Source organism: Rhineura floridana, chromosome 10 (genome assembly GCF_030035675.1).
Source record: "Rhineura floridana isolate rRhiFlo1 chromosome 10, rRhiFlo1.hap2, whole genome shotgun sequence".
Classification (NCBI taxonomy): domain Eukaryota; kingdom Metazoa; phylum Chordata; class Lepidosauria; order Squamata; family Rhineuridae; genus Rhineura; species Rhineura floridana.
Window position 1 is genome coordinate 58,580,572 of NC_084489.1, and position 22,751 is coordinate 58,603,322.

Consider the following 22,751-nt stretch of genomic DNA (forward strand, 5'->3'; position numbering starts at 1 on the left):
GCTAAAAATAGAATGCTATCACCAAAATACTGCCACTCTTCTTAACTTGTATACAATGTTAGCTCTATATCAGGCTTTCCAAACTTGATGTTGTTGGACTACAGCTCTCATCACCCCTGACCATTGGCCATGCTGGCTGAGGCTGCTCTACGCAGAAATGTCAGAGATGTACTGCTTCCTCATATATTTCATGATGGAGGAATGTTGTTCTCTGTTGCTCCAGAGCGAAGGACCCGAATCATTGGGTTCAAATTACCAGGAAAGGGATTTTGATTAAATGTTAGAAATAATTTTTTAACGGAATGAAATGTCTGACAGTGGAACAACCCCCAGTGAAAGGTGGTAGACTCTTCTTCCTTAAGTGCTTTTAACCAGAAATGCTGTTGCAGCAGCAGATTCTCTGTATCAGTAAGAAGATGAACTATATGACCTTTCAAATCTCTTTCAAATCTGTGGCTCATAGTCTTTTAGCTAGAGTTTATACTATCCCCCATTCCCAGGAGTGTATATCTATGCAAATAATACATCACATATCTGACCAAATGTTTCATCCCAGTAAGCTCACAATCCAGTGGCTGCATAAAATAAACCACAAAATTTGTATCATAATAAAACTTCTGTTTAAAAATGTTACATGAACTGTTATTGTTGTTTAAATGTTTGATACTTTCTTAAAGTGCACAGAAGTGGCAGGGAGCCAAGAAAACACAACTTAGTAAACTGTATTTACAGCCAAGTCATTATATTAATTGAAAATCAGGAAATGTTCACACCTACTGACTTTTAGCAGTTTTGTGGCCCCTTCTTACCACTAGATCGATAGATAGATAGATAGATAGATAGATAGATAGATAGATAGATAGATAGATAGATAGATAGATAGAATGTGTAGCCTACTTTTCCTTAAGCAAACACCTAGATGGCTTACAGAATGATGATGAATGTAAAGCAATGTTACATATAAACCCTAAATCCATAAAAAGATAAAACATATAATGTATTGTAAAACTGTAAGAGATTATAACAGCCATCTAAATATTAAACCCAGAAACTATTTCTGCCTGCCTAAATTTTTCCCATCCTCCTTAGCATTGGTAGAACCAGGCCCTGATGGGGGTTCCTTAGGAGGAAGTTAGTGTTACCACTGAAAAGGCCCCGTTTCTTGTCCTCATCATCTTAAAGGCAAATGGACATGGATCATGGCTTCACCCACAGATCCCAATTGGTCAGGCGGAAGAGCTTCATCTGGGAGAAGCTGCCAACAAGATGGAGGAACTAATACCTTTCTTCCTATCTGCCTATGAGAGTTATAACATTTTGTACCTGGCTTTCTAAATTTACCTGTTGATGTTCCATCCCAGTAAGCTGAGAATCCAGTGCTTGCAAAATAAATATCACTTACAAACTTTATCCACAGTTTGTTACTCTGAGAAATTGTAACTGGAGGCAATGATGAGCCACAGTATTTCCCAAGCAATGGTGATGTCTCATAACCTCCATCTCTGCAAATCAGAAAGAAGACATGTTTATGCTTAAGAATAAACTCGGTTATATGTCCCGTCACCAACAGAGGTTCAGGGTGTGTGTGTGTCTCTCTGTATCTACACCAATGAAATATATATGATATATATATTGACTAAGTATGTGCGTTAATCTTGAAAACAAAGGCTAGACTAGCCCCTCCCCTTTTTATAGATATTTGAAAGTGTAAAATGCTATATGCTTACATTCAGCAGGCCTTCGGGGTATCCGGGGAGGGTTAATTGTTATAATTGTAATGCCTCCTGCCCAGTTTTAATATTGTTGCTGCAGATGTATTGTTTTTATATTGTATTATTGTATTTTATCAATTGTATTTTAACAAATGTGTAAGTCGCCTAGAGTGGCCATCGGCCAGATAGGCGACGAAGAAATTAAATTTATTATTATTATTATTATACTATTTTATCTATAGGTTATAATAACTACAATTAGGACCTAAAAGGAGTCCATTATTATACAGCACAAATTTTTCAAAGGTGACCACTGAAGAACACCTGAAATAGGTAAAAAAAATGGTCTTTTGCTAAGTTGACCTTTTATCAAGTTTTTGTATTAAGAAATTATTGTGAAGTTAGTATGTCTAAATATATATGCACACGACAGAATGTGGATGTTATGCAAATCTTCCATCTTCACATATGATGGCATATGTTATGTGATGAAGACAGTTGTCTTAATTGTGTTTTAATTATGTTTTATGGTAACAACTATTAAATAATACAAATTTACATATTTCTACTACTTGAGTTAGCATACTACTTTGCCCGGTTCTTTATTTCAACTATTGTAAAGGTTGGATTTGGATCTTTTGGTGGTATATTGTGTTCAGGCTCTGAGGGCCATGCTTTATGTAGCCAGAATGACACCACCAACATACAACTGAGATGTGTTAGCAGACTTGGTGGAACCTCCAAAATTTTCAGAAATTAAAAAAAAAATCTTCAGGGGGGAAAAATCCCTAAGAGATGGGATCAGGGAAGAGGAGCGTTGTCTGTCTATGACATGCATGGCTGACATGCTACACCTTTCAGGATTTTGTTTTGGAGTCTATTCGTAGCATTATATGTGGCGCTTATATTCAATCCATGGAGGAGAATTCTGCCCAAATCGGAGTTGGGACTGGATTTTTTTAAAAAACCCAACCATCTGTTCTCTTTGTGGACCAATCCTGAAGGCATTGGATTTCTGCTTTATTTTCTGAGACCAGGTTTTTTAAATGTAATTAAAATGTAATTAAGGGGTTAATGCTACAAAGTTTAAGAGGAAATCCTAGAGCATCTCACTCACATTAAGGAGACACTCTAGGATTTCCTGTTAATTTCTCTAGTATCAACCCTCCTTCTTTCTTAAAAAATATCTAAAAGGAGAGGGAAAGAAGCCATGAGCAGTGAGAGAAGCTGCATGCAGCATTGCATCTCTGGGCCTCTCTGCAGCCTTCTCAGAGGAGAACGAGGGAAACCGGATCACCCATACAGTGGGATCTGCCTCCCTAGCCCAGGCTACAGCACTCTCTGCACTTTCCAATGCCACAGAGGAGGTTGGGGGAAATTGGGATTTGGGACAAGATAGCCAGAGGCGAGAGCCGGTGTAGTGGTTAGAGTGCTGGACTACAACCTGGGATACCAGGGTTCAAATCCCCACACAGCCATGAAGCTCACTGGGTGACCTTGGGCCAGTCACTGCATCTCTGCCTCAGAGGAAGGCAATGGTAAACTCCCTCTGAATACCGCTTACCATGGAAACCCTATTCATAGGATCGCCATAAATCAGGATTGACTTGAAGGCAGTCCATTTCCATTTTCAGCCAGAGGGCTTCAGGTCAGCAGCACAATCCCACCATGCCATCCGCTGCTGCAGTCGCCACTGGCAGAAGGTCCCAGGTTCAATCCCTGGCATCTCTACTTAGAAGGATCAGGTAGCAGTGATGGGAAAGACCAACTGTCTGAAACCCAGGGGACCACTGCTGGTCAGATGGACAATCTGGCCTAGTATAGGGCAACTTTGTATGTTATGAGGGATATTTAGCTGACCTGTTCAGAGATAGGGGCTGGAACAAGGAGCCTTACAAGACAGTACCTTACAAGATGAAGCAGATTCTTTAACCTTTAAGATATTGCTACAAAGACGGAAAAAACTTGCCTGAGTTCTACATAATCACTTGAACATGTAGCTCCAGCCTCCAAAGAGAAGTTGGTGAAGTGCAAAGCAATCTGTTTGTTGTTCCCAACATGGATCCTATATATGCATGTCATTCTGTTGGGATAGCGGTTGGGATAGTTTGGAGATGTTAACACACCAGACGCCTCAGTGTATTCATGTGAACATACTTCAAAGGAAACAGAACAAAGTATCCAGGTGAGTTTTAAAACGCATTGGAAAGCAGGGCCTCGTCAAAAGAATCTTCAGAGAATACAAAGAGTTGAAAACAATTAATGGGGGTGGGGAAGAGCTATTGTTGCTTGTCCTTTGCTAAAGCTTCAACCTAAAATACATCTCTCAAGATCCAGGATTCAGCTAAGATTTCTCATGTTCATATATGATGTATAGAAGTTTCATCTAGACAAAATAAAGTTTCTCTATCAAAAGAAATGAAAAGATAATCAGAGAATGGTAAGGACTTCAACCCCAGCTCCAATCAAGTTCATTTTGGGTTTTCTTTTCCTGTTTGGAGCACCAAATCAGGCCAGGGTCACACAACTAACAAGAGGCTACTGAGCGATCACAGTGACAAAAACAACCTGGGCATGTGACTCATAGAACATGTGCTGCTACTGCAAGCTTTCCCAACCTGTGGGCCAACCTGTAGCCTTCAAGATGTCTTGGACACCAACTCCCATCACCTTAGCCAGCATGGGCAACAGTCAGGTACGTTGCGAGTTGGAATCCAAGAAGATCTAGAGACCACCAAGTTGGGAAAGGCTGTGCTAGAGTTGCAACTTGAAACCCCTGATTCTCGCACTAAGAATAGCCATCTTGTGCTGACAGAGCCCCAGTTTAGGGTTTCTTATTGCAAAGTGGCTGTATTATCCTTCCAGTAACATGTGCATATAGTTAAGAAAAAATATTGTTTTGGTTCTCTCTCTGCAGTTCTGGAAGAAATCAATTAGCTCGTTATTAAGAAGTGATCTGTTCTGCACAGTTCTCGCACAGTAGACAAGGATGGATTTGGAAATCTAAGTAGTGGTGGAGCAGTTGCCTAATGCTTAGTGCATTTCTTTTGGTTAGAACTGTGCAATGTCCTGAAGAGATTAAACACAAATGACTGTGAAGATTAAACATAAACATCCTGCTTGGCTAATGTCCTTCCATGTAAATCCGACCAACACCATTACAGTAACTGCTCTCTTTGCATTTTTCCAACTGCAGCAATGGTAGCCTTCTTGGTCACATAGTGTCCAGCTCGTGGATTAAGTGCTGTTAATGTGAATTATAAATAGCGCACGCACAACGTTTTGGGTTTGTGCTCTTTGTCAATACCAGGAAGTCACCTGATGGCTTGATGTTATTAATAAAGAATTTAGAGAAACGTGTGTTTCCATTCATTTTCAATATATGCATTTCAATATGGAAAAGGAGAGTAATTGTACAGAAAAGCTGTACACAACTTTCTCTTCCAGTGTGTGAAGATGGCAAGACCCATTTGGTTCTGATTCCACCCAGTCCAAGCACTCCCGTTGGCTCTAATGGAAAAGACAATAGAAATGGCTGGAAGCTGAACTGTGCTACATAATCTGTGCCAACAGAAGATTAAAACACCATTTTCTTGTCTCTTTCTCAGGCATCATTGCACAACCCAGAAAATTAAAAACAGGGACATTTTCCTTTCCCCTCCTCCAAAAAAACAGTAAAGATCCATCATTTGTCAAAATTCTAATTTTAAAAGCCAATGAAGAGTCTTGCACTGGGTAGGATGTTTCTTTTAATTTGAGCTCTCCCTGTCAAAAGAGATTTGCAAGTTTCCCTGAGTCAGTTTGTTCCTTTTGTCCTGATATTTGCAACCTCCAGCTCACCCGCATCCCCTACGGAACATGTTTTCTTTTTCTTTCTTTTTGCAGAAGAAAATATCGGCTCTTGAAATCCTGCTGGTGCTGGCCCTCAGTAACATAATTAACTGACTTAATTTTACCAACTCGGAGAAGAGAAGGAGCCCAAACAAAGACCCTTTGTAGAGAAGTTCAAAAGCAAGCTTGTTTAGAAACATTTAGCCACGGCCGTTTCAAATTGAATCGGTAAACCTTCTCCAGCTTGATGTGAATGCCTTTGCCAAGCATGACATTCATTTCCAGCCTTAGCTCACTCAAAATCCAAGGACTAAATAAGATCTTCTCTCCCCATGACATTATTATTCACTAGGCTCTATCTAGAGAAGGCAATTACTCATGCACTGGTTATATCCAGACTTGAGTACTGCATTCCTCTCTGTATGGGGATGTTAGGGCTGCCCCACTTGTCAGTCACACTTAGACCTTTTCCTCAAGTGGCAGCAGGGATGTAGTTGTCCAAAGTCTCAGGGAGTCTTAGACCCCTTACTTTTTTGGGAGCAGGGCCCCAGCGTCTCCAGCATCTATGAGCCAATTAGCATGAAAGGGAATGTATTGGCCACCGAAAAGAGTCTTCCAACATGTTCCTTGTCCTTTCCTGCTGATTGGAGCCAATTGGAGTGAAAGGAGGCAAGTCAGCCACTGAGAAGACTCTTTTCAATAGCTTACACTCTCCCCTTTTATGCTTATTGGCTCCTAGGGATGTCTGTTGTTGTGGGAGAAGGCATTAACAAGGATCTCATTCTCAACCCAGCAGCAAAGAAGGGGTGTAGCTATGACTATCATGAAGGGACCTTTCACTTCTAGATTTGTTACTACACTACTGGGTGGCAAATTAGGAACAGCAACAGATTTATGTACCCTTCCCCAGCCCTGCCACCATTTAGCACTGTAAGAGCACCAAGGCTTTGCTGTTGCAGCAAAGCAGACCGTGGCGTTCCTACAGGGCTCTCCGGTGGCACCAGGTAACCTACACCATGGTCTTAGGAAGTGTCCTTCCCCAGAGTGAGGAATTCTAAGTGAGGTAGTCCTGGAGATTGCCTACACCACTGATGCTTTGCCATGGCAAATGCTGTTTAAAGTTGACCCAGAAATTCTGCTCCAGAAGAATAAGGGACTCTCCAGAACAGATTTTGGATCTGGTGGTGGGGATGCGTGATAGGGATGGATGAGAAATTTGCTCAGTTATTTTAATGAAAGCCTATTTAATTTGCCCTTCCTAAACCAATACACAGCTATCTTTCAGAATTCACAGATCTCTGCATTTTGTGATGCAGTTCTCCAAGCCCAAACTTATGTACAAAACAACAGCATATATTGAGGTAAGACTGCTCATAAAAATGCTTATATTGGTGAAATTGTGTACAAAAATGCATCATATTGGGGAAAATTGCTTGCAAAAATGTTCACATTAGGCAAAATTGCATAACAGAATTTGCACAGAAAATGAATATGAATTTTCATGCAGACTTTTTTTTAAAATGACAAGAAACTGAAATGGACAGTTCCCCTAGTGGGGAACGGTCCTGCAGGGGGAGAAGAGGAAGAAGTCCTGTAGTGTGAATAGAAGTCCACTCAAAAATACCCATGGATATTTTAACTGGGGAAGGGCCCTAGCTCAGTGGTAGAGCATCTGCTTTGCATCTGCACACAGAAGGTCCCAGGTTCAATTGCCGGCATCTCCAGGTAGGGCTGGGAGAGACTCCTGCCTGAAACCCAGGACAACCACTGCCTGTCAGTGTAGGCAACACTGAGCTGGTTGGACCAATGGTCTGACTCAGTATAAATCAGCTTCCTGTGTTCCTGTGTTTAAGATACCTTAGGAGAAGACTTTCTAAGAGGCAATCTATAAACCCATAAATTATAAATAAAAAATCATTTTTGATTCTCCCCAGTGAGTCTTAAATTCGTAACCCCTCTTTATATTCCCTGACATTCTTCTAAGCAAGCCATACAAAACCTATAGGGATGCATTTCAGTCTAGGGAATTCACACGCATATACCCCAAATTCTCAAAATCACTGAAATTTGTAGTAATCAAAATAATAGTGAGAAAGCGATGGTTTTGTGCTGCATGGATCTCTTGAATTTGTTGCAGAACAGCACAAATCATACTGCAAGGAACACCCCAAAAAGGATTTATTTATTTATTTAATTTAATTTATATACCGCCCTAACCCAAGGGCTCTCTGGGCAGTGTACATACAATAAAGCAATCAAAATATATAAATACAATAAAACAATAGAATCAAACCAACAAAGGTAAACAAAAATAATCAAACAGTAGCAAAATACAACAATACATATAATAATACGCATTAAAATGCCTGGGAATATAAAAAGGTTTTCACCTGGCGCCGAAAAAATAGCAGCGTCGGCGCCAGGCGCACCTCATCGGGGACACCATTCCACAGTTCGGGAGCCACAACCGAAAAGGCCCTATTTCTAGTCACCACCTTCTGAGCTTCTCGATGGGATGGTACTCGGAGGAGGGCCTTAGATGTTGAGCGCAGTGTATGGGTAGTTTCATATTGGGAGAGGCGCTCCACCAGGTATTGCGGTCCCATGCCGTGTAAGGCTTTATAGGTCAAAACCAGCACTTTGAATTTAGCCCGGAAACAAATAGGAAGCCAGTGCAGACGAGCCAGAACAGGTGTGATATGAGCGGACCTTCTTCTCCGCGTCAACAATCTGGCCGCTGCATTCTGGACTAACTGTAGTTTCCGAACTGTCTTCAAGGGCAGCCCAACGTAGAGCGCATTGCAGTAGTCCAATCTAGAAGTTACCAGAGCATGAACGACTGAGGCGAGGTCGTCACTGTCCAGATAGGGACGTAGCTGGGCTACCAATCGGAGATGGTAAAAAGCATTCCTTGCCACTGAGGCTACCTGAGCCTCAAGAGACAAGGAAGAGTCGAAAAGAACTCCCAAGCTACGAACCTGTTCTTTCAAGGGGAGTGTAACCCCATCCAGAACAGGGTGAACATCCACCATCTGGGCAGAGAAGGCACTCACTAACAGCGTCTCGGTCTTGTCTGGATTAAGCTTCAGTCTGTTAGCTCCCATCCAATCCATTATCGCGGCCAGGCAACGGTTTAGTACGTTAACAGCCTCACCTGAAGAAGATGAAAATGAGAAATAGAGTTGCGTGTCATCAGCGTACTGGTGACAACACACTCCAAAACTCCTGATGAGCGTACCAGCGGCTTCATATAGATGTTGAAAAGCATGGGGGACAGTACCGATCCCTGTGGGACTCCACAATGGAGAGTCCAGGGTGTTGAACAGTGTTCCCCAAGCACTACCTTCTGTTGACGACCCACCAAGTAGGAGCGGAGCCACTGCCAAGCAGTACCCCCAACTCCCAACTCCGTGAGTCTCCCCAGAAGGATACCATGGTCGATGGTATCAAAAGCAGCTGAGAGATTAAGGAGAATCAACAGGGTCACACTCCCCCTGTCCCTCTCCCGACAAAGGTCATCATACAGGGCGACCAAGGCTGTTTCGGTACCAAACCCAGACCTAAAACCGGATTGAAACGGATCAAGATAATCAGTGTCATCCAAGAGCCCCTGGAGCTGGCCGGCCACCACCCGCTCCAGAACCTTGCCCAGGAACCTTGCCCTTGGGGAACCTATATTAGCCTGAGAGACTAATTCCCTTTTGGGAACCACATGCCACTGGTGGGTAAATAGTGGATTTAGCAACAGATGTGAATCTTACCTTTGCACAGTACACTAGTTTCTATGCACGCATATGCCCACACCTCTCTATCACATCTCTCTATCTCACGCTCAAGGAGAGTGCAAAGCAGGGCTGGTGAGGGATGTGGCCTAGGGAGAAGTGTGATGGGGAGGGCGCATGGCTTGCAGAGAGTCCTGAAGCCCAGACAGAGAGGCCTGGAGGGCTGCACTTGGCCCCCAGGCCTGAAATTGCCCATCCCTAGCCTAAGGTTACATGATGCTTTTACACTGCTTAAGCTAAGTTTGGCTTGGCTTGGTTAGTGTCTGGATGGGAAGACTGCCTGGAAGCCCCACATAAATCATTTGGTGCTTCCCAAAGGAAGCATGAGTATTATACATTTTTAAATAACTTCAAAAATCTGTTCCAAATTCAACGAGACTGCTATCACCTCTGACATCATGAGTAAATTTCCAAGAATGAGAGCTTCTACATACATGGGACGATTATTATAGGCTGCAAATTTTCAGTTATATTCTTTTTAGATATAGTTAAAATGGCTTCAGAATATTGGTTTGATGAGAGATAAGCAATTTGACTGAATTGAGCATATGGAACTAGGCTTAGGCTGGCTATTCCTGATTTCTTATGTTTCCAAGTAAAGGAACTGAGTTTACAAGAAGGCTAAATGATATCACAAACAGTGATCCACTAATATATCAGTTCGGCTTGCACAACATCAGAAGCTTTGTGGCAAGAAGCACTGGCGGGGAGGTGTGTGGAATTGTGGAGGCCTGATTACAGGAGGAGCAGAGGAGGCTCATCTCTTGAGATCAGGAGACAAAGCACTCTGCCTCCTCTTGCTCTCTAAAGATCAGGCCGTTCAAATCAGGAGAGGAAGCTGCAGGGACTGGCAGACCACTTTCTGTTGCTTGGTGGGCCAGATCCAGCCTGCAGGCTGTGGGTTTGCCACTCCTGCCCCAGGGCCTGTTTCTCGTGAAATCTTTATGGATTGGGTTGTATTCAAAGTAGTGGATTTGCAATGGTGCATCAGCCCTTTCATTTCCTCTGTACCTCCCCGTGTATCCCCACTATCTTCTCCAGGGGATCCCTCAACCCTCTGGAGTTGATTTTAAGGGCATGGAGTGGGCTGCAGGAGAGAAGAGAGCAGAGGGAGTTCCATTCCACTAGCGCAAGTCTCTTCGGAACATTGGATACCCCTCATTGTTTTCCCAGTCCCACATCTTCCTGCTAGAAATCTGCTCTAAAAACTAATCACCTGGTTCAGACAACTTGGTGGTGGTAAAGAAAAAACAATGGCAAGAGGTAAAATGTCTGCCAGCTTCATGCACGCACATTCTTTAGAAAGGAGGGGAGGAGTTCAGGCAGTTAATGTATTCGACTGTTAGCTACTCGAAGGGATATGCAAAATAACCTTACCTAACGTTAAAATAAAGACCAGATAACTCTTTTACATGAATGGGCTAGAAAGAAACCAATAGCTGTTGCCCAAGAATTATTCAGATGGACGCATGGGCTTAATCAGGGTTCCCAAGAACATGGAGTTTAAACCATCCACAATGTATGTCTTTGGTGTGGGGAACTGACTGATGCAACACTGCTGTATGTGAAGCAAATACATTTGAAGGGATTCCAACTTTCAGAAATTAAATTAATTATGGGACAAAATCAGGGTTGGCCCAAGATATTTTGATGCCTGAGGTAAAGGACAAGATAGTACTCCCCAAATCTTCTACATACAGCAGCCAACTTGCACTTGAATTCTTACTTGTATGCTAGCTGGCTCCACTGAACCCGAGGTCAGCAGGACAGTCTGTGTCGTGAGCCTTGCTGAGGGGGACGGACAGAAAGGCAAGACAGAGGATGAGGACCTGGACTGGGATGAACCACTTGAAGAGGGCTCAAGCAATGGATTCTACTTAGAGAGCGCCCGATACCTGCCCTTGACAGCTCAGTCCTCGTAACTCCAGACTCCCCTGTGGGGATGTAATCTGATCAATCAGACGCTTCCCAGCTGGTTGCCTCCCCCAAATGAACTGACTCTTAGCAGCCCCCCTCCATCGGAGGGGGAAATTGAAACACTGACTGAAGCTCCACCTTTGCCCCACGCTCGAAGACGCATGAGGCAGGAGATTCAACAGACCCAGCTATGGCAGAGTATTTGTCTGTGAGTGCGTTTCCAGCCTACATAAGTAATTGCGGGAGGGGGAGACAGTTGCTGAGTCAACATCTGGGAGTTGCAAAATCATGCTTAGCTAGTGCTGGAAAGATGCTGACTTCCTAGAAAGAGTAGCTAGTTACATGAGGCACTCTGCACTGCAGCTGTCTATTATTTTAATAAAAAGAGAAAAGGCCACTGTCGAGTCTGAGTCTCTCAACTTCAGGCAGGACAGGCTGTGTGGAAAACACAACTCAGCCAATACCACCCCCCCGCATCTGCTACCTGAGATAGACGCCTCAATGAGCCCAGTAGCAGGACTGGCCCTGGATACTAAATATGAAGTCATACCTGCAGATGCATTCAGCGAAGCATAATTAACCAAGAATCCCTCTGAAACGATATTGCGATTTGTCACAAAATATAACATCAAAGTGTTGCCACTACTGGTCATAGATGGTGGAGCTGACCTGCCACAGTACCTGAACCAAATCAATGATAAATAGCATATGTTTAATGGTGCAATTAACACACTGTAACACCTTTCTTTGTACACAAATTACAAGTTCAGTATTTATTTACTGTTGAATACGTGTAATAAACTTTGGTGGACAAATGAGTAAATCACATATGTGTAATCAAGTATGTCACATTCATTTGAAACATTGAACTAATTTTCTAGCCTTCAAAATAATAACAAGGAACAGAACGATGGGACTGTCTCATTATATCACACCTCAGAGAGGACAGGTAGCAAAACTGTGACAAAGAAAAGACTGTGTATTGATTAAAAAGAGGCGTATGATAAGGGGACTGACAAGGGGCTTAAAAAGGTCTATAAACAGCTTCATGTGAAGGCAGACTAAATCAAGTACACTTACAATGCAATCCTATCCATGTTTACTCAGAAGTAAGCCCCAATGAGTTCAACAGGACTTATTCCTGCAGGTTAGGATATATATCCGGCACAGGGAAACTTTGATCTTCCAGATGTTGCTGAACTACAACTTCCATCAGCCCCAACATGTAGTTCAGCAACATCTGGAGGGCCAAACGTTCCCCGCACCCAGGATATAGGACTGCAGACTTGAAATATATATATTCATACACATACATACATACATACCTCCCCAACTTTGTCATGGTGCTGTTGTCATAGATTTCAAGGTAATCTCTGTTGCAACTGTAATCAAATTCCAAGTAAAAATATGAGAAGGTGAGACGGATCAAATAACCAGGCTGAACTAAGATGGTCCATGTACATTTGACACCATGTGGGTAGGTGGTTGGGTAGCCAGGACTTGAAATGGTTCCATCCGGTTCTGTGAGAATCCCTCCGCATGCTGCCACATATGAAAACAGGTATGAATTAAGACAGTGCAAGACAGTTATGGAGATAGTTCATCAAAAATATAGCATTTTGATTATAACATACTTCCCTCACCCCTGTTAAAACTCCTCAAACTTTACATAAAATTGTTTGTAATGTGCATTTAGTCCCTTATAAGGATTGTGATCCCACCAGAAATATTGCATTTAATTGAATTGCTTTTCCTTACATCATCCTAGATAATCTGGAGACAATGTGAAAAGGAGAGAGCTGGGGAGGGTGGCAACGTTTACCTGCATCTAAAGACTTGTATTCAGCTAGGAAGCCAAGGTTTGTAACAGATGAAGCTCTGAATTTGACATACAGGTAGTTCTGTGTAGACTGAATTATTGAAGGTACAGTTACACCACAGTATTTCCCCAAAGAGGGAGCATTCACACTATTGCCATCTCTGACCTGCAGGGAGAAAATGAGCAAAACTCATGAAAATGGCTGCCATCTTAACCACACATAGGAAACTGCCTTGTACCATGTCAGGCCGTTGGCCCATCTAGCTCATGACTGAGTGGCAGTGGCTTTCCAGGGTTTCAGACAGTGGGTATTCCCAGCCCCACCTGGAGATGCCAGGGAATGAACCTCAGACCTTCTGCCTGCAAAACAGGCACTCTACCACTGAGCTACGGTCCTTCACTTTGTAGTAGTGGCTCACTCTGAAGTCAAAAGCCTTACAGTGCAGAAAGAGCTGGTGGACACCCAAACCCACGAGGGCTGGCTTACCAAATTTTAAAATAAGTAATACATTACCACACATTTTAGACTACCCACAAGAGTATCAAGTGGTCTAAAATTCCCTAAGTGTACCAGTGTTTTCTAGGGAGTAAGTCTCATTGATCTCAATGAACTCTATTCCAGATGTGAGGAACCTGTGGCCCTCCAGATGCTGCTGAACTACAAGCAATGGAAGCTGGTGGCTCCATGTCAGTGGGGCAGTGGGATCCACTGCAGGTTTTAGTCCGAACTTTCAAGGAGCTATCCAAGTGTTTCAGAGTAGATTCCACTGCTCCACTGACATTGAGCCACCAGGTGCTACTGACAACAACTCCCATCATTCCTGGTCATTGGCCATGCTTGCTGAGGTTGATAGGAGTTGTAGTTCAGCAACATCTGAAAGGTTCCCCACACCTGTCCTACTCTCTCACCCCCCCCCACACACACTTTTCAGTTCTGAGCATGCTTCCTCAGAATACAAGTCCCATCAATTTCAAGGGGACTTATGGAATAAGTACTCTTAGAAATGTTGCCTAAGTCTATCGAAAGAATTGCACTCAGTGGGATCGAAGGGCCTCTGCACAGTTACAGATTTTAATCTGTGATAAATAAATGATATTTCACCTCAACATAATCCAAGTCACAAATTGTGATGTTATGGATCTGAAAGTCAGTGAAATTAAGAATCACTACGTTGCCTTCTGGCTGAGAGATGATCCACTCGCATATCTTCTCGTGAGACAATGCCATTGTATAATAGGGTGATCTGATGACACCCTCACCAGACAAAACTCCTCCACAGGCTGCCAAGAGAAATGGAGAATAAGTAGTTAGAATGAAGAGGAACCTAAGAAGTGGTCTAAAACCAAGTCACGCTGGTGGTCCAAGCTCAGTTTTATACACAGCCTAGCAGTGGCTCTCAAGGGGTTTGGAACAAAGTCTTTCCCAGCCCTACCTGGAGATGTCGGGAATCAAACCATGTGCTCTACCACTGAACTATGGCCCTTCTGCTATTGATAGCTACTGCGTTATTGCTACTAGGGATGTGCTAGAATTCTGCCCAATTCAGATTTGGTATTTTCCTTTACTTTACTTGTTCTCTATAGTTGAAGATCAGATTTTTATGTAGCCATTTTCAGTGGCTATTATTGAAAATGAAAAGTTTTGAAAACTTTTCAAAAGCTATTTCTGCTGCTAAAATATTGATATTAATAGCAATAGTTTCATCAATATTTCCTTTCATTGATCGATTTCCTTTTAAAATAATACTTTAAAAATGTTTATACTAATATCAATATTTTTGGCAAGGGAAAAAAACAGATCAGTGAAAGCAGCGGCTAGCAAAGAACGAACTTGAATCAATACCGGCCTGTTAGGTCGACAGAAAGATTTTGGACTGGCACCAGCTTAACCTAGCCCATCCCTAATAGCTACTATAAATCCATATTGTGCTCCATCATGATGATGTATGAGAATCTGATAATGTCTCCCCTTTAAAAGTAATAGGAACCTTGTCCTGAGACAAGGCATTGGTCCAGCTAACTCAGCATTGTCTATACTGACTAGCAGTGGCTCTCTGGAGTTTCAAGCAGAGGTCTTTCCCAACCTTAACTGGAGATGCTGGGGATTTGAACCTGGGTCCTTCTGCAAGCAAAGTGTGTGTTCTACCACTGAGCTACAGCCCTTTCCCATATCTCAGGTTGTGCATGGAATTTCACTTCAGAATAGAGAGATTCACTGATAAGAGCTGACCCCTCCCCATAGAGATGTAATTTTGGTAAGCAAACTGGATATTTAGTAAATAAGTAGTTGCTTTAATGCTGATTTTTAAGTTCTTTATGCTTGGGTTAAAAATGGTTGCTACTGTGTGAACAGACATTAAGGACTGTGAGTCATTTCCTTCAGGGAAGAGGCCCACCATGCTGAGAGTGATCAGGAGATCCTGTTCCCCTCACAAAGCTACAGTTTCCAGAAGGGTTTAACAGTTAATCCCTCTTCTCAGGGTTCTCTAAAAATTGGAGCTCTGTGAGAGAAATAAGGGATCTCCTAACAACTCTCAGCATGCTTAACAAACTACAGTTCCCAAGATTCCTTGGGGGAAGCCATGACTGTTTAAAGTGGTATGATACTGCTTTAACTGTATAGTGCAGATGAATGTGAATTAAATTCCTTTTGCGGTGGAACTCTGGTGGTTTTTTTAATTCAAGTTTAATTTTAATTCAAATATAATATGTATATATATATATATATATACACACACACACAATACATGGGTTTCATCTGTGATTGTGGCTGTTGCATTTACCGTTTTTATCTCTCTGAAATGTGATACTTCTGTTTAAGCATTCTTGTTGGGAAAAACAAACAAAACAATTTGTTTTGTGTTTATGTTTTGGTGTTTTCTCAGTCTCCTTAACTATATTTTATACTTTAGCAGATGAGGTAAAATTCTGAAGGCTAGTAAAAAAATGTTGTGAATTGAACTGTATATTGAACTTGAACAGAATTAGTTCCTTGAACTAGAACTGTAACAAATTCCTCTTTTAAATGAACTTCCCATGCACTGCACATGCCTCAAGACATGTTGATAACATGAATTATCTGAAGGATCGATATTGCAGCAATACTCAACCTGTGGCCCTCCAGATAGCCTCTCGAGCCTAAACCAGCATGGGATTATGGGAGCTGTAGCAATATCTGGAGGGCCACAAGTTCCCCATCCTTGCTATATACTAAGAGCTACTTTAGGGCTTCATTAAGTAAAAATGTTAAGAGAGGTGCAAATCTTGTCCTTTGAAAATGAGAAGCCCAATATCTGTTTTATCTCTACCTCAGCTCTATTCCAAGATGCAGGCTTTATCTCATACCTGATCCCATAAAATAAATAGACACCATTGTGTTCTATGGGAGAAAACAAATAATAGCCCACCTCAGAGATGGCTGCTGCACTAGTAATGGATAATGTTTTGCTCAGTTTTGCTTCCCAAGTGAAAAACCAGGACATTCATAATTCAACCAGTCTTTGTCTGTGTTGGAATTGCTTTGTAATATGTTTTAAACCTTTTTTTAAAAAACAATATGTTTTTAAACTTTTTTAAAAAAAAGATGCCTTGAAAGCTTTTTTTAAAATGTTTTTAAAGCTGTTTTGTTTTAATGTATTTTAAAGTCTATTTTTATGATGTTTTAAAGTGTTTTTAGTTCTTTTGTTTGCCACCCTGGGCTCCTGCTGGGAGGAAGGGCGGGATAGAAATCAAATAATAAATAAATAATAAACTTCTCTTACCAACATCATAAACAGCCCTGAAGCTGGATCTTTGTGCTGCGGTATCGGACTTGAACTTGATCCAGAGGTTGTTGCTGTTAGAGGTGATGGCAGAAGGAAGCGCATTGCCACAGAACTTACTGATCAAGGGGGACATCTCGGTGTGACCATCTCGGACCTAATCCACAAAAGAAAATGCAGTCATTGAGATGGTGAGCATCAAGCTACAATCGCACACTCAGTGGACAATTTTCAGAACCATGCCTGCAACTGAATGGGTGGGTTTGCCTCAGACCAATACAAATACTACTAGGTGGAGGTGCAAAAGTATTCAAGCACCCAAGCACAGCTGTTGCCTAACAAATTAGTCCCTGCTGTTTGGGCTGCTGAAGAGGTCAGAAAGGTGTTTTTGTTTTGTTTTTTAGTATGCTCTGTCATATTTCTGAAACATCTGCAAGCCTTCATTCCACCTAGCATATACATAGCATAGAGCTGCAATGAGCCACAGCTTTCTGAAGTGTGTACATAACAGTAAAAATGACAAATGAAGCCACTTAAGAACAGCTGGTGTGTACACCATGTCGCTATATGTACAAACAGTGTACAATAAAAGCCATAACACGTGCACTTTTATGTGGGATTCCTCTCTAAGTAGGGAGGTATATATAAAAAGTGACATTATTTTGCTGTTGATAGCAATAGCAACCACTGATTTAAAGTTGCTGTGCTGTATATTATTTGCTTGCCTAATGGATAAACATATGTTGCCTCCCGTTTCATAGTGCAGCACTGCAGTTCTGGAGATTCTGGGTTGCAACTTTAGCAAAGATTAAACATCTCCCACTCACTCCAGCTGCAGATGGCCCAATCTATGTGTCTGGCTGCCATAGTAACTGTGATAACTATTCCATTTATCTGTAGTGCATGTTAGCATTTTGCAACTGTTCAAAGTGTGGAACTAAAAAAAAAGTGTGGAACTAAAAAAAAATTCTTCAAGATTTCCTCCCATCACAGCCTATTTAAAAGGAACTTCAGAAGTATCAAAAATTGTCTTCTTTTCTGAAAGGGGAGATTCCAAAGGTTCCTCTAGATGACCCATTTATTGATCACTCATCCTGATTTGCTTGGCCAGAGCTTACATGACGGTAAAGTATGGTTGTTTACACTCCATACATTTAAAGCACGACTTCCCTCAAAGAATCTTAGGAATTATAGTTTATCTCTCACAGAACTACAATTCTTATCACCCTTTACAAGCTACAGTTCCCAGGATTCTTTGGGGGAAGTCATGTGCTTTATATGTATGGTGTGAGCACAGTCTACGTCCTGTCTTTATTGAGCATTTATTCTGATTTGTTTGCAGGGCGGTTATACAATAGTCGGCATTCATACTAATTGGCTTGTGGGGTGTTTATATGACTTCCTCTTAATCATTAATTTATTCATCCCACTGTCTTCAGTGTTCCCCATCACTTTCCTAATGCAAAATGTCTGTTTCTTTTTTAAAGTGGATTTGTTGTACTTGGGGGACAGAACATTTTAATTGCACAAGCCAAAATGTACAGTATGCACTTGAATCCCACCTGCAAAATAGTGACAGTCTAGAGATACCCTGAATTATTATTTTATAGCCTTTCAACAAACTTGCAAAGAAGGGGGGCATCCCCCCCTTGTTATAATGCTTTTAAGCAGTATCATTATTGGGTTGGTGTTTTCATGGCATTCTTCGCTTCTGTTCCTCAACAGTGTATATGTTGAATTGGGATGGCAGGAGGTGCCAAAGAAATCCAGACACATGAGAGCAAAGCGACACTTCCGGGATCTAATTGCCAAAGAACAAGGTAAACACCTTGCTGAACTAACACAAACTGATTGGGCCCAACAAAAATGATTTTGTTCCTCTGCCTGCAGTGATTTTCACTGCCATTTTGCTAGCAATTAGGGAAGGAAATTAGGAGCCCAAACAAACAAAAGCTGTCTGTTTTCATTACACACCAGGCCTCTCACTGATTTAGGAAATTAATTACACTTCATCATTCCAACCAATGTCGAAGGAAGGAAGCAGCAGCTATGTTATTACAGTAACAAACCATCTGCAGCCAAAGCTGTAGAAACAGTTTATATTAAAAACAGTTCACAGGAAACCATTCTCATTTCTTCTCAAAAGGCAGGTTTACAGCTATATAAAGCCAAATGAATCACTTGATTCCTAGATGATAGCTGAGATCCAAAGAGCCTCATGCAAGAGGCTTGCAGTAGCTTGGGGAAAGTTTTGGTCACTGTCCTTTGAACAGCTGCCCCTATGCCATATGATGTGAAACCCCCTTCAGTTTGGAATGCAGTTTGGAATAGCAGAATATATAGATCAACAAATAAATATTAAGGAGAGAACTCAGAATAACCAGGCACATAAAATTATAACACCGTTTTGCTTGGGCATGTGTATAGAAGAATATGGCAACACACACGCGCACACATATATAATCAAGATATGAGTACCGTCACCTCATTTTTTTAAACAAACAAAATGCATACACATTCCTCTTGGGAGGAATATACATGAGAGAGAGAGAGCTCTGTCCTTTAATCAATAAAGTACTACAGTAATGCCTTAATTAAGGAATCCTCCTTTTAACAAAGGCTTTTTTAAAGGTGAAATTGATCAGCTTTGCTTTCCTATGGATGGATAAACTTTCAATCCTGTGCTTTCACTTTAAGGAGAAACTGACCAGCATATCCTTGCTTCCTATCAATAAACTGATAAACCTATGCCTTTGCTTTAAGGTGAAACTGATTAGCATGTGCCTTTGCTTTGCTAGGGTGAAACAGAGAAGCCTGTGTCTTTCCTTTGCATTAAAGAGATCTCTTGATTTCTCCCAGGGCTACAGAAGGAAGGATCCAACACGATTCAGAGGGGGAGGGAGGCTGCTGTCTGATGCAGGGGAAACAAATCTAAAACCCTTCTGATTCAACTAAATCCATGATGCTTTGAAACTGGGAAGTATATTTCATCTATCTTTAAGACTTTTACAATACAGCTTCTGTTGTAAGAACATATGAAGAGCCCACCTGGATCAGGCCAATGGCTTCTCACCAGATGCCTATGTAAAGCTATGAAGTGCTGGGGCCATCAAGGGGCAAGCATCTCCACCTGCCTTGCCCCACCCCTCTGCCTGGGCCTTATCAGGAAGAGCTGCGGACTGAGACATGCTGCTGCAGGGATGAGACTGTGCTGGGACCATCAAGGGGCATGCTTTTCCACCAGCTTTGCCCCCCACCCCTGCTCTTAGCGACATTTTTCTGGGGACTGCCCTTTACCAGGAAGATGAATGCTTTTGGTTTGCTGCTCCTGTTTTTTTAGAGATGTTAGGACTTTATTAGTTTGATTTTTGTTGTTGTAAATTGTATTGTTTTTATTTGTATTTTGTATTTTTATTTGTGTGTAAGCCGCCTTGGGGGCCTGTTTGGCCGAAAGGCGGCCTAGAAATAAAACGTAACATAACATAACATCAAGCAGAACCTGAGCACAAGAGGACTCTTCCCTCCTGCATTTTCCAGCAACTACGATCTTTCAGAGGTATACTGCATCCAACTGTGAAGGCAGAACACAGCCATCATGACAATGAACACTGTATTGGGTTGGAGAAGGTACTCCTGGTGAAATTCTGCCTTCTGGGCATCTCTTAAAGGCACAGCAGTCTTTGCAGAATATGGTTCTGGCAAAGCAAACTTTCCCAGCATTGCTTCTTTATCCTTATCTTGTATCTGGCACTTGGTAACTTGAGAGCTCAATCATATGGAGATTATAAAGAGTCAGTCTTATCATAGATATGTTTCCATGCTTATCTACCTTTGCCTTTTGTTAACTGCTCGTCTCTTGTTCCCTGATCTCTGAGCCTTTTGAACTCTAATGAAATGGAATATCTTAGGGCAGAAATTCTCCTCCATCACTCTTGTGTGTGTATACAGAGGCAGAAAGGTTAGAGGTGCATGATTAGATCTCCCATTATTTTAAATGTATTTTTTTAAGAATCCCAGGATCCCTCCAAATTGTATCAAGGCCAAAGTGCAAGAGGAGAAGGGTTTAAGCCAGGGGTTGCCAATGTGGGTATGGATTTGCCTGCCAGTTCCTTCTGTGGGGCCCATGGAAGGCCTCAGTAAGTATCCCCTCAAAAATCTATGAGCTGCAAGAAACTGTTTGCTCTTTGTGCTCCATTCCTGCTTGCACTGGCTCAACCCCTCTTCTTTACTGAACATCTTCTTAAATATTATCCTGTTTCACTGGATGCCAGGACTGGACGCCCACCCTCCCTTCCCTTCTGAACAGAGGAGAGGCACCAAGAGCTTTTCTTTGCAAACAAGTCGGCTGGCAATTAGGTACTTTTTTCCCATGGGGGGGCTAATGGGGTGCACGGCCATTCTTTTCTCTGCTCTTTTAGATGTGGCACCCATTTTGAGTTCTGCCATATCCCACAGCAGCTATTTTGTGGTGTGCAGGGCACTTTATCAAAATCCCAAATGTGCCCACTGGTCAAAAAATGTTGGCAACTCCTAGTTTCACCCTTTCCTTGGGAGCTATTATCTTGGTGTAAAAGAGTACCTGTATGTTTTCCTAATGGGCAAATAGTAACTTGGAGTGGGGCTGATTTACATCAGGAAAATGGTGCAGAGGAAAAGGGATTAACCTCCTCTTCTCCACAGTTCCATCCAAACCAGGATAATCCCCACCATGACTGCTTTTTTAAAGAGATGTTAAAAGACGGGTGATCTAATTGCAGCTCTAACAATGTCCCATCTTCCTTGACCCATAGTCATTGTCTCAAAACAACAAAGTGGTCACAAGTCACCTCAACGTAGTTCCAAGAGCAGCTGGGATGACTTTCCAGCTCCAGGTGTGTGAAACTGAGGTAGATTCTTTCACTGGGTGGCTGTCCAACAATGTAGATGCATTGCCTGTTGTTAAGATAAGGATTGGGCCAGTAGGGAGACATGATAACTCCACTGTTGCCTGTATAGTTTCCCCCACAGTTGGGATCTGCTGCATTAATGAAAAAGAAATGAGATTACTCAACAATGGCATATATGCATATTGGTTCACTCCATAAAGGGCTGAGCTTCTAGACCCAGTATGCACAAATACACTTACCAGGTGCTGTTGTATAAGTTATATGGAAACCTCTGTCACTACTGAAAGCATTGGAATGAAAGTGGACCCAGCCGTAAGGGCCAGTGGTTTGAAGAGGAGGTGGCAACCCACTGCTGCAGTATTTTCCAAGGAGGGGATCTTGAGGGAGGAGGCCATCTCGAATCTAAATTTAAACACACCAGTCCACATATTTATGTTATCTCTCTCTCGCACGCACGCACGCACGCACGCCAGTCACAAAAGACAAACTCACAGGAATTATATAAAAAAGAATTATTACACAAACAGCTTTATATGTGCAGACAGGTGTATATAGAATACAAAGTGCAAATACAAATTCTCCAAACTATAGCCGTTATATACAAAACAAAGAGCTTCTCCAAACAATACAGATGATCAACTGTTCAAATAGCAATTATTTTTGATATCATTCATTTTCATTTGGGTTCTGGTAGCTTTGTTACTTACATTTGGGGAACCCTCTCCACTGTTTTCTTTTCTTTTTGCTATTCTTCCTCGCCCCACCCCATGCCATATGTAGAGTAGATGTACTGAAATCAGTTAGTTCCCAAAGCACCTTTCACACAGTCTAATGTGCATACCAGTAAACGTACATAGGGCCGAATGGGATCATGGTGGCAAGCCCTACCCTTGACTTATGCATGCTTTACTGGACTGCCTATACAGTCTTTATGTGCATAAACTGTACATGCACTCTGCAAAAAGTAGATCTACTATGCAGAGTCTGTGCACATACTATTTGGACACGGGCAGAGACTATTCAGATGGTCCAGTGAATATGCA

The 22,751-nt window shown here is 42.0% G+C and overlaps 1 protein-coding gene across 1 annotated transcript in view; it reads right to left on the bottom strand.

Moving 5' to 3' along the window:
- Positions 1-22,751, bottom strand: part of CUBN (cubilin) — a 221,950-nt gene that overhangs the window by 145,669 nt on the left and 53,530 nt on the right. Inside the window, exons 16-24 of the mRNA XM_061585684.1 lie at positions 21,948-22,110; positions 21,649-21,839; positions 16,823-16,979; positions 14,164-14,342; positions 13,065-13,227; positions 12,568-12,784; positions 11,793-11,923; positions 3,682-3,868; positions 1,342-1,502 (exon numbers count right to left, since the gene is read on the bottom strand). Of these exons, the coding sequence (XP_061441668.1) occupies positions 1,342-1,502; positions 3,682-3,868; positions 11,793-11,923; positions 12,568-12,784; positions 13,065-13,227; positions 14,164-14,342; positions 16,823-16,979; positions 21,649-21,839; positions 21,948-22,110 (1,549 nt within the window). The remainder of the gene's footprint in view (positions 1-1,341; positions 1,503-3,681; positions 3,869-11,792; positions 11,924-12,567; positions 12,785-13,064; positions 13,228-14,163; positions 14,343-16,822; positions 16,980-21,648; positions 21,840-21,947; positions 22,111-22,751) is intronic.